We start from the raw sequence: 12,909 nt of genomic DNA, 5'->3' as shown, positions 1-12,909 counted from the left end.
ATTTACAATGAGATGGGTCAAGTTGAAAAGAAAACTAAAATCTCCTTCACCGAATCATCATTATTAAAAGTGATATCCCAAAATGACAGATTCTGTTAAATCTGTTTGTTACCAAGTCAGCTGTTTTGTACTTGCCAATATGCTTCTGCTAACCTTCACCTAGTGTAAATGTTGATTTACAAACAGCAATGTCAGATCTTGCGTCTCTCATTCGATTTGCAGATAGTGTGCAATCTTTTCAGTTCTTAGCTCCAGTACATTCAGAGAACCATTACAACACCAGAGGCCACAGGAATCACTGGGCCCTGACCACCATCACTCCAGGCTGTGCCAATCTCTGGATATCTGCTGTAGCCTTGTTAACATTTTTTCTTCAAGACTTTCTGCGGTTCTTGTTTTGAATGCCATGACTGACACTGTTTCTCCTGCCTTTTGATAAAGTTCATTCCAGATAACTAAATAAAGTTGGGGAAATTGACTTTCTTTTTCTGTCTATTTGGTTTGGCTGTGTTCCCTTTTTAATGAATACAAATATTCATAACATTGATATCTCAAGCTAATGAAAATAGGATTCTCAAAGAATATTGTCAACACCATGCTCTTTGTTCTTTGTAAAATGGAACTTCAATAGTCAAATCACCTTTGTTTGTATGTTAAACTTCCTTTAGGCAGAATTCTAATCTGGTCACTTATAATTGCAAGTAAATTGAATTAAGAGATTCTAAGTCATCTACAGTAAGTCTTCACTGAATGTGAAGATAAGATTGTTGCCTTAAAATCACTCTTTTGTACCTGTTAAGGTACTTGGGTGAGTTTTATATAGTTTTGTCGTCTAATTTTGTTGAAGCTGTGACATGTGGGCAGGTCTGTCACAGGAAGAACAGAAAAACACCCAGTAGAGTTGACCCCTTCCTGTTCCTAACTTCCACCAACAGAGGCTCCATAGACAACCCCCCTATGGCTTCCTCCTTTTCTGCAACCATGACACTATCTCTGATCAACAGTGCCACACCCCACTTTTTTTGCCTCCCTCCCTGTCCTTTCTGAAACATCTAAAGCCTGGCACGAAGTCGCCATTCCTGCCCCTGCACCATCCAAGTCTCTGTAATGGCCACAACATCATAACTCCCAGTGCTGGTCCACGCTCTAAGCTGATCCGCTTTATTCATAATACTCCTCGCATTAAAATAGACACATCTCAAGCCATCAGTCTGAGTGTGTCCCTTCTCTATCACCTGCCTATCCTCCTCTCACACTGTCTCCAAACTTTCTCTATTTGTGAGCCAACCTCCCTTTCCTTCGTCACTTCAGTTCTGATCCCACCCCCAGCAATTCTAGTTTAAACTCTCCCCAATAGCCTTTGCACTTTATTATAGATGTATATTCAGAAAAACACAGCATTTTAATTCCAAATGGTTTCCTTTCTTTTTTGCAATGTTTAGACTTCCAAAGCCCGAAGTCTAACAATGTTACTTCATCAAACTGCTTTGCTGTCTTCCTGTGTGATGGATTCAGGCCCTTCACCTAGTTACCTCTACAAATGCATAACATTGCTGCTCTCCGTCCTTCATTTTGGTGACTGTCTCTCATTAAATTAATTATTACCGCATCGATTTTTCACCAGCCAATAACTCAAGGGTCACTGGTGTATTTCCTTCTTTCAGTGGCCTGTTAACCCCCAGTGTTTATCCTGAAATGTTTTTGCAAAGGATTGAAAATGGTTTTTAAGTAATATCCTATTACATTGGATCAAGCTTGCCTTTTAAATATTTACTTTTACAGCACCTGATGTGAACTTCGATTTCTTTCAACAAATGGCTGCATTTCGCTTCTGTATTCTTTGACAATTAAATATTTTGATAACATTTTTAAATATTGGATGCAGCTGGTTTCATCAGTTTTGTCATGTGGGAATATAAATTTGGTCTGTACAAGACTCCAGACTGATACTGTTGACTCTTCTGAAATGGGACAGTGAGGGATGTGTACAAACTACTGGCTTCATCAGCAATGCTCACATCCTGACAAAATGAATAAGGACAAGAAAATAAAAACTCCGGATTATTTAGCTTTGAATATATTATGCTTAAGGGATTATGCACTCAGTGGCCACTTTATTAGGAACACCTGTACATCAGACCATAAGATACAGGAGCAGAATTGGGCCATTTAGTCCATTGGTTCTGCTCCACCATTTCATCATGGCTGATTCCATTTTTCCTTTCAATCCCAATCTCCTGCCTTTCATTCCACTCCCCCTCCACCTACTCCCTATGTATCTTCATGTCCTGACCACTCAAGAATCTATCAACCTCTGACTTAAATATACATAAAGACTTGGCTTCCACAGATGCTTCTGGCAGAGATTTCCACAGATTCACCACTCTGGCTAGACTAATTCCTCTTCATCTCTGTTCTAAAAGGACCCCCTGTATTCTGAGGCTGAGTGTTTTGGTCTTAGACTCTCCCACCAAAGGAAACATCCTTTCCACGTCCACTGTGTCAAGGCCTTTCACCATTCAATTGGTTTCAATTAAGTCACCCCTCATTCTTCTGAATTCCAGTGAATACAGGCTCAGAGCCATCAAACGCTCTTCATATGACAAGCCATTCAATCTGGGAGTCACTTTCGTGAACCTTCCTTAAACCCTCTCCAGTTTCAGCACATCCTTTCTAAGATAAGGAGCCCAAAACTGCTCACAATACTCCAAGTGAGGCCTCACCAGTGCTTTATAAATTCTCAACATTACATCTTAGCTTTTATATTGTAATCCTCTTCAAATTAATGCTAACATTGCATTTGCCTTCCTTGCCATAGACTGAACCTGCAAATTAACCTTTAGCGAATCCTGCACAAGGACTCCCAATTCCCTGAACCACAGTTTTTTATGTATTATCAATCCATTTAGAAGCTAGTCAACCCTTTCATTTCTTCTACCAAAGTGCATGACCATATACTTTGTGTCACTGTATTCCATCTGCCACTTCTTCGCCCATTCCCCTAATCTTCTGTAGCCTCTCTACTTCTTCAGCATTACCTGCCCATATACCTTTCTTCGTATCGTCAGCAAACTTTGCAACAAAGCCATCAATTTCATCATTCAAATCATTGACATATAACATAAAAGGTATCAGTGCCATCACAGACATCTGTGGAAAAATACTAGTCACTGGCAGCCAACCAGAAAAGGACCTCTGTATTCCCATTCTTTGCCTCCTGCCAATCAGCCACTGATTTATCCATGCTAGAATCTTTCTTGTAATACCATGGGATCGTAGCTTGTGAAGCAGCCTCATGTGTGGCACCTTGTCAAAGGCCTTCTGAAAATCCAAGTACACAACATCAACTGGTTCTCCTTTATCTATCTTGCTTGTTATTTCTTCAAAGAATTCCAACAGATTTATCAAGCAAGATTTTCCCATGCTGAATACAGCCTATTGTATCACGTGCCTCCAATTACCCTAAAACCACATTCTTAACAGTCACCTCCAACATCTTTCCAACCACTGAAGTCAGACTAACTGGCTGTAATTTTCTTTCTTTTGCCTTCCTCTCTTCCTGAAGAGAGGAGTGACATTTGCAATTTTCCAGTCTTCCAGAATCATTCCAGAATCTAGTGATTCTTGAAAGATCATTGCTAATGCCTCCACAATCTCTCCCAGCACCTCTTTCAGAATCCTGGGGTGTACACAATCTGATCCATGTGACTAATCTACCTTCACACCTTTCAGTTTCCCAAGAACCTTCTCCTTAGTAATAGTAACACAGACTTCATGATCCCTGACATCTGGAACTTCCAGCATACTGCTAGTGTCTTCCACATTGAAGACTGATGCAAAATACTTATTCAGTTCATCCGCCATTTCCTTGTCCCCATTACTATCCCTCCTGCACTGTTTTCCAGTGGTCCAATATCCAGTCTTGCCTCTCTTTTACACTCTATATATCTGAAGAAGCTTTTGGTATCCTCTTTAATATTATTGGCCAGCTAACTTTCATATTCCATTGGAAAGGGAAAAAGTGCTCGGCAAACTCTGGACCAGATGGACTACATCCCAGAGTCCTGAGAGAGGTTGCTGAAGAGGTAATGGACGCATTGGTCATGATCTTTCAAGAATCACTTGATTCTGGCATGGTCCCAGAGGACTGGAAGATTGCAAATGTCACTCCACTCTTTAAGAAGGGAGGAAGACAAAAGAAAGGAAGCCATAGGCCAGTTAGCCTAACCTCAATGGTTGGGAAAGTGTTGCAGTCTACTATTAGGAATGAAGTTTTCGAGTACTTGGAGACTAATGATAAAATAAGTGAAAGTCAGCATGGTTTCTATAAAGGGAAATCTTGCCTGACAAATCTGTTAGAGTTCCTTAAGGAAGTAACAAACAGGGTGGACAAAGGAGAGGCAGTGGATATCATTTACTTGGATTTTCAGAAGGCATTTGATAAGGTGCCACACATGAGGCTGCTTAACAAGATAAAATCCTTAAAAACGACACTGGCATGGATAGAGGAATGGCTGACAGGCAGGATACAGTGCATGGGAATAAAGGGGTGGGTGTTTACTGGTTGGCTGCCAGTGACGAGTGGTTTTATCAGGGGTCAGTATTGGGACTGTTACTCTTCACATTGTTTGTAAATGGTTTGGTAATGGAATTGATGGCTTTGTGGTAAACTTTGCAGATGATACAAAAACAGGTGGATGGGTGGGTAGTGTTGAGGATGCAATGCGATTGCAGCAGAACTTGAGTCTGTGGTAAAGAAGGCAAATGCATTGACATTATTTGAAGGGGAACAGAATATAAAAGCAAGGAGATAATGCTGAGCCTTTATAAGACACTAGACAGGCCATATTTGGAGTATTGTCAACAGCTTTGGGCCCCATATCTCAGAAGGATGTGTTGCCATTGGAGAGAGTCCAGAGGAGGTTCACGAGGATGATTCTGGGAATGAAGGGGAATGAATGCAACTGTCAATGTTTCAGACCAAGACCCTTCTGGCTAGAAGCGTCGACTGTCTATTCTCCTCTCCAGATGCCATCTAACTTGCTGGTTTCTTGCCTGCCCCCCTGTTCTCCCCCCCCCTCACCTGGTCTCACGTATCACCTGCCAGCCTACACTCCTACCCCTCAGTCCCTCCCCCTGCTCCTTAATCTTCTTATTCTGGTTTCTGCCCCCTTCGTTTCCAGCTCTGATGAAATATCTTGGCCCCAAACATCAACTGGTTATTTCCTGCCTTAAATGCTGCCTGACCTTCTGAGTTCCTCCAGCATCTTGTATGTGTTTCTCTGGATTGCCAGCATTTGCAGAATCTCTTGTGTTATAAGTGCCCCGTATTGACTCGCCCTCTGGCATTTTGTGTGTGTTGCTGTGGATTTTTCAGTATGTGCTTCATATTGAATCACTCTTTAACTCCTTCAAACATCACTTTGTAGTTTTGCTGTTTCATTCATTATGAAATGCCAGACTAATTTATTTCCTCTAACTACGGTCATCAGTCCAGCCTATTAGTTACAATTAGGAATGGATTTTTCAAATGCCATTTCTGTGACTCATTCCTTATGTAACAGTAGTGTTAACCCTGTTCATGATGGACTTGATATTAAAGTCACTGGAAAGGCCATTCAGACCAGTAATGAAATACAGTACATTACACTCAATACCAAGTCTTTAAATCAATATTTTCTATCAAATCTGTTTATTTCTTTTATTTTTTTACCAGAATGATATTTGCTACTCATTGAATTCAGATAATGGTAACAATTTCGCAAACACGAGAAAGTCTGCAGATGCTAGAAATTCAAGCAACACACACAAAATGCTGGTGGAACGCAGCAGGCCAGGCAGCATCTATAGGACGAAGTACAGTCGATGTTTCAGGCCGAGACCCTTCGTCAGGACTAACTGAAATAAGAGATAGTAAGAGATTTGAAAGTGGCGGGGGGTGGGGGGGGGAGATCCGAAATGATAGGAGATGACAGGAGGGGGAGGGATGGAGCTAAGAGCTGGAAAGTTGATTGACAAAAGGGATACAAGGCTGGAGAAGAGAGAGGATCATGGGACGGGAGGCCTAGGGAGAAAGAAAGAGGGAGGAGAGCCCAGAGGAAGGTGGAGAGCAGGCAAGGAGTTATTGTGAGAGGGACAGAGAGAGAAGAAAAAAAAAGGGGGAATAAAAATAAATAAGGGATGGGGTATGAGGGGGAGGTGGGGCATTAACGGAAATTAGAGAAATCAATGTTCATGCCATCAGGTTGGAGGCTACTCAGACGGAATATAAGGTGTTGTTCCTCCAACCTGAGTGTGGCTTCATCTTGATAGTAGAGGAGACCATGGATTGATATATCAGAATGGGAATGGGACGTGGAATTAAAATGTGTGGCCACTGGGAGATCCTGCTTTCTCTGGCGGACAGAGCGTAGGTGTTCAGCGAAACGGTCTCCCAGTCTGCATCGGGTCTCACCAATATATAGAAGGCCGCATCAGGAACACCGGACACAGTATATCACCCCAGCCGACTCACAGGTGAAGTGTCGCCTCACCTGGAAGGACTGTCTGGGGCCCTGAATGGTGGTAAGGGAGGAAGTGTAAGGGCAGGTGTAGCACTTGTTCCACTTACAAGGATAAGTGCCTGGAGGGAGATCAGTGGGAAGGGATGGGGGGGACGAATGGACAAGGGAGTCACGTCAGGAGCGATCCCTGTGGAAAGCAGAAAGGGGGGGAGGGAAAGATGTGCTTGGTGGTGGGATCCCGTTGGAGGTGGCGGAAGTTACGGAGAATTATATGTTGCACCCAGAGGCTGGTGGGGTGGTAGGTGAGGACAAGGGGAACCCTATCCCTAGTGGGGTGGCAGGAGGATGGGGTGAGAGCAGATGTGCATGAAATGGGAGAGGTGCATTTGAGAACAGAGTTGATGGTGGAGGAAGGCAAGCCCCTTTCTTTAAAAAAGGAAGACATTTCCTTCGTCCTGGAATGAAAAGCTTCATCCTGAGAGCAGATGCGGCAGAGACGGAGGAATTGTGAGAGGGGAATAGCATTTTTGCAAGAGACAGGGTGGGAAGAGGAATAGTCCAGATAGCTGTGAGAGTCCATAGGCTTAAAGTAGACATCAGTAGATAAGCTGTCTCCAAAGACAGAGACAGAAAGATCAGGAAAGGGGAGGGAGGTGTCGGAAATGGATCAGGTAAATTTGAGGACAGGGTGAAAGTTGGAGGCAAAGTTAATGAAGTCAATGAGCTCAGCATGCGTGCAGGAAGCAGCGCCAATGCAGTTGTCGATGTAGCGAAGGAAAAGTGGGGGACAGATACCAGTATAGGCTTGGAACATAGATTGTTCCACAAAGCCAACAAAAAGGCAGGCATAGCTGGGACCCATACGGGTGCCCATGGCTACACCTTTAGTTTGGAGGAAGTGGGAGGAGCCAAAGGAGAAATTTTTAAGAGTAAGGACCAATTCTGCTAGACAGAGGAGAGTGGTGGTAGAGGGGAACTGGTTAGGTCTGGAATCCAAAAAGAAGCGGAGAGCTTTGAGACCTTCAATTTGGCAGCTGGTACTGAATGTCTTACTGCAGAAAGGGGGGAAGACTGTTTACCCTGCCGTGTTTGCAGAGGAAACTTCCATTTAGTGTCTTTAACAAGTGACTCCAAATCAAAACATAAATTCTGAATCCATGTACTAGTATCAGTGAACTATCCATTGAAGGGTCAGACTTTGGTGAAGATTTTAATGAAGAAGTGAGGAGGTTACTGGAGAGAATACAGTAGTATCGTGAAAAGTTCAGCAGTTGGAGATACATTCCTCAGAGATCCAAATAAAGAGACATGTGGAGCTGAGAAAGATTGTAGAGTTGGGGAGAGCAGCTGCCTTAACTCAACGCAAAGGAAAAATTGTTCTCAACATGGCTGTAAGTATAGTTAGAAATTTGGCCTTAAATCAGTGAATGGCTAAATGGTAATTTTTAAATTTGAGATGTTGAAGGACGTACAGAAGGGAAGATGAGATAAGCTGAATCTCGGATGTGCTACTAGTTATACAGTATAAGGGAAGTTTAGAGTTGACCAAAGAAGGTTGAGAATATGGTAGCAGACTATCAAAGGCAGGATAGCAGGTTCATGGGCATAGAGTTAGCGATGGCAGAATTGGAGATGATGAACATAATCCCCTATTTTGACAAAGGATCATTGACGTAAAAGGTTAATTTTTTTCTCCTCCTGCACATTGGTCTGACCCTTCAGTATTTTACCATAATTTAGTTTAGATTTCCAGCATCTGCCATTTTATCATTCTTAAAGGATGATGTTTGTGAATTTTCCCACTGTCTTACTATAGAAATTCTGACTTGTCTCTGTTAGATGTCAAACTATCCTGTAGTACAGACATTGAATGGAGTGGGAGATCAGGGGGGTTTGAACAGATCTCATCACTGTAAATCCTGCAAATCTGGAAATCTTCAGCAACACGCACAAAATGCTGGAGAAACTCAACAGGTCAGGCAGCATCTAAGGAGGCAATAAGCAGTCAAATTTTCAGGCCAAGACTCATCGGGAGTCCTGATAAGGTTCTCAGCCCAAAAACGTTGACTATTTATTGCCCTCCACTGATGCTGCCTGATCTGCTGAGTTCCTCCAGCATTTTGTGTGTGTTGCTCAAGATTTCCGTCTCTTGTTTTTCTGAAAGTTTTACCTGATCTATTTGTCTTGTTAGTGTGTGATTTTGAAACCTCTGATCACTTGCTCATGGAAATGAAGTTGTTTAATAGTTAGCAACACATATAAAAGTTGCTGGTGAACACGGCAGGCCAGGCAGCAACTTTGATGTGTGTTGCTTGAAATTCCAGCATCTGCAGATTTCCTCATGTTTGCATTGTTTAATAGTTAATTCTGTTTACTGTGTAGATTGTTGACGCCATCAGAATGTTTTAAGTGCTTTTCTGTGATCTTCAGAGTTTTACCCACTTTGGCATTTATCTTTATTAATTGTTACTAATTGAAATGTATTTCCTTATCTTTCTAGACTGTGGGATGATGGCATAATTGACCCTGCGGACACAAGGTTGGTGATAGGTTTAAGTCTCAGTGCGGCACTCAATGCACCCACAAAGAAAACAAACTTCGGAATTTTCAGGATGTGAACTTGGCTTTTATTATTAGATGGAATATTTCTCAAATCTCAGCTGTGACCAAGAAGCAATAGCTAAAAGATTGTTACATTTTGTGTAATAAAATTTGTGTCCAAAACGGTTTGTCTCTTTTTTAAAATGAGGATTATTTTAAAAGCATCACATTATGTTGTTACTTTGGCCAGTGCATGTCCAAGCCTTGTTGATTCAGATTTCGATGTAGCAGTCATTAGGAGCTTTGCACTTATCAGTCTTACTCTGCATGGAGTCTATCGTTTAACACCATTGATGCAGAGAGCCATGATGTTCATCTGATTGATGCCTGTTATTTCACTCCCACTTATGTGCAGTCTCTAACTGAAAGAAAGCATGTAGTGACTCCTAACTCTTCAGTTTGTCTGTCTTTGTGATTTATGAGATAGGTATTACCAGTAGAATTTATTAATCATACACCCCCACCCTTTCCCTGTGACTTTTGGCCTGGCAACTTGGCTTTGGCTGCTTTTAAAACAATAGCAATTTGATTAAAGGAGGAATTTCTAATGACTGTTACATTCATATGAAAAAGGTCAGAAGAAGCTGTATCTCATTAATATCAGTATGCTGGATGAAAGTGCAGACTGTTTGCCTGCTAGCAAATGCTTTTTGAAGACCATGTGACATAGGAGCAGGGTTAAGCCATTCGACCCATCGAGTCTGCTCTGCCATTCCATTACAGCTGATTTACTATCCCTCTCAACCCCATTCTCCTGCCTTCTCCACATAACCTTTGGCTAATCAAGAACCTACCAACCTCTGTTTTCAACACCGTTGGATTGCTCTTCATTGGTAAAATTTGGAGATAGTTCAGATATACATGTACTTTCCTTTTGAAATCTATGCAGCCTCACTCTGAAGAGTTCTCTGATTTGTACAGTGAAGAAACTAAATTCAAATGGGCGCAGACGCAAATTGGTAAACCGAACAGATGAAATCTATTGCAGAGAAATTGGAAGTGATTCACTTTGAAATGAAAAATGGAGGTGACAAAATAAACTAAAGTAACACATATAAAATGCTGGAGGAACTCAGCAGGTCAGGCAGCATCTGTGGAAAAGAGCAAACAGTCGACGTTTTGGGCCGAGATCCTTCCTCAGGACTGAGAAGGAAGGGAAAAGATGCCAGAAAAAAGGTGGGGGAGGAGAAGGACAAGCTGGAAGGTGATTGGTGAAGCCAGGTGGGTGGGAAAGGTAAAGGGCTGAAGAAGAAGGAATCTGATAGGAGAAGAGAGTGGACCATGGGAGAAAGGGAAGGAGCAGAGATCAAAATAAACTAAATCGTAATTATTAAAGAGACCTGGGATTTACTGTATATCAGTGATTCAAAATCAATAACCTATATAAATGTATAGGGAAATGTTAAGGAGATCTTCATTATTTTGGTATTGCAACCATCTTTTTATCGAAGTTTTCTTTAAATAAATAATTTTACACTTTTTAGCAGCATTACTGCCTTGTCATATCATCTTCAAAGCGTTAATTGTATAAATCCCTGGTCTCTTAAATAATTACCACTTTATTAATTTTGCCTGTTACATTCTTCATTTCAGTGTAGAATGTAGGGGACAATTCAGACTGACAGAGAAAGAACAATTCTCAAATGTATGTGTAAAGCTGAAATCCCCCTTGTTTCCCATTAAAAGTGCATCGCATGTCTGATGTTAGAATGCTGAGCTCAGTTATACAATTTATTGTCTGACTTATTTAGGTAAAGTTCTTGTTAGAATCTGATTTTCTACCTTTTATTGACACTGATTGAACTATATTGGTTTGAAAACATATCATTAATAAACAGTAAACACTAATAAATAAACTGGATTCTGATTTGTGTAGTTGTTTTCACCATGAAATATACCTTATTGCAAACACTTTCTCAATAACACCATTAGGAATCCTTGTAGTTAGTTGTATACATTATTTCTGTGCATGAAATGGTTAACTGCGGCAGATGACTACTTGCATCTCAGTTCAGAGAACCGGATTACAAACTGCTTGTATTGGTATTGCTTACCATCAAAGATGTTTAATCAAGATTCTACCTCACTGTAAATGCTGTAATTTCAAATTCAACGTTCTTTTGTCAGGAAATACTTGGTGATCAAATGGGGAAAAAGGTTACGAACTGCCAGCATTTCTGCAGATGATTTAATTAAATTAAATTCTCTGTTGAAGAAACTATTTATACTCACCAATGTAATTCTTCACTCATACAACAGATGGTTTTGATGCCTTAACATTTCAATGTGAAATTCATATTTGCATATTTTGATGAACTGATCTGAAAAAGTTTGGTGTGAATAAATCATAAATGTTCATTAAATTTATAGTTTATTGTAATTATGAGTGTTTAACAAATCCTTTGTCACTCGTGCACTCGATAAACTGAATGTTTAGATTTCTTTCAAAGAAATTCCTTGAAGATGATGAGTGTATGCAGATAAAACTTTGGAGGCTGTTTAGAATGAGTACTTTGAAAGACTTATTGTTAACGATGATGTACATATTTGAAATGTATATTTGAAAGCTGCATTGCTAATGCTTATGGCTAATACAAGGAAGCATAATTTTAAAGTGATTGGAGGAAAGTGTAGGGTGATGTCAGAGGAAGGTTTTTTACACGTGCTGCCAGGGGTTGTGCTACAGGCAGATACATTAGGGACATTTAAGAGATTCTCTGAAAGACACGTGGATGATAGAAAAATGGAGGCTATGTAGGAGGAAAGGGATAGATTGATCCAGGAGTAAGTTAAATAGTTGGCACATTATGCTCCAAGGGGTCTGTACTGTTCTAGGTTATTTAATACACAGCCAAAAAGTTTGTTTACATTAGCTCAGTGAAAAAAGCCAAGGGATTTATAAAATCATAGTTAAATTGTATAAAAGTTTACATTGCTATATCTTCTATAATCTTTGAAAATCCCACATCACTGAAATCTAGTCACCATGTTGGGAGCCAGAATGTTACAGCAACCAGATATGTACAGGGAGATCTGACAAACATCATCTTGACAAAAAGCTGATTATTATGGGAGTGATTGTGCTTAAAGAAGAATTCTGCTCTTTAAAGATTGTCATGGGATATTTTCAATTTATATGAGATGAGACTATAGGACTACTTTGCTGTCCCTTGCAAAAGATGCCTTCTCTCAGCGCAGTATGGCTTAAGTATGGTACAAAATTGTCAGCCTAGATTTAGTATTCAGGTCTGGACCGAAAGGTGCACTGACGACCTTCTGGTTTTGAGCAAAGAATTCTACCACAGACAACAGCTGACAAATTGCTTACTCGATTTTATTAGAGAAGTAGTTTTATCATGAATTGTTAGATTTTTCAAAGGGCACATATTTTATTCATTTGATTCATCTTGTCTCATGTTTTCCATTAGAGGCTTTCTCCTAATTCCTCAATGAATCAACAACATGATGTAAGTGACGTCTTATTCATTATGAAGACAGAGGAGGTGGCGGTTTGGTCCATTTTGACAACACTGGCTCCCACAAAGTAATGCAATTAGTCCCATTCCTATTATAACCTACAACTTATTTTCTAACATGGCTGGTAGTTCCCATTTAACATTTATTTACTATTGACCCATAAAGAGTAAGTCACAGCAGCAATTAACCCACAAGCATGGAGAGTTATAGAGCACCATAGCACAGAAACAAACTTTGGCCTATCCAGCCCATGCTGACCCAATCTTCTGCCTAGTCCCATCTACCCAAACCCGGATCATATCCCTGCCAAGAATCTACCTATTCAGAT

General features: G+C 40.7%; 1 protein-coding gene and 1 long non-coding RNA gene across 2 annotated transcripts in view; one reads left to right on the top strand and one right to left on the bottom strand.

Moving 5' to 3' along the window:
* Positions 1-11,444, top strand: part of mccc2 (methylcrotonyl-CoA carboxylase subunit 2) — a 122,152-nt gene extending 110,708 nt beyond the window's left edge. The window contains exon 17 of the mRNA XM_063069259.1: positions 9,004-11,444. Coding sequence (XP_062925329.1) covers positions 9,004-9,121 — 118 coding nt within the window. The 3' untranslated portion in view covers positions 9,122-11,444. The remainder of the gene's footprint in view (positions 1-9,003) is intronic.
* Positions 1-12,909, bottom strand: part of LOC134357634 (uncharacterized) — a 244,807-nt gene that overhangs the window by 51,319 nt on the left and 180,579 nt on the right. The window lies entirely within an intron of this gene.

The sequence above is a fragment of the Mobula hypostoma genome, chromosome 16 (genome assembly GCF_963921235.1).
Source record: "Mobula hypostoma chromosome 16, sMobHyp1.1, whole genome shotgun sequence".
Lineage (NCBI taxonomy): Eukaryota > Metazoa > Chordata > Chondrichthyes > Myliobatiformes > Myliobatidae > Mobula > Mobula hypostoma.
The sequence above is the reverse complement of the archived record's forward strand: the minus strand, read 5'-3'. Positions and strand labels throughout refer to the sequence as shown.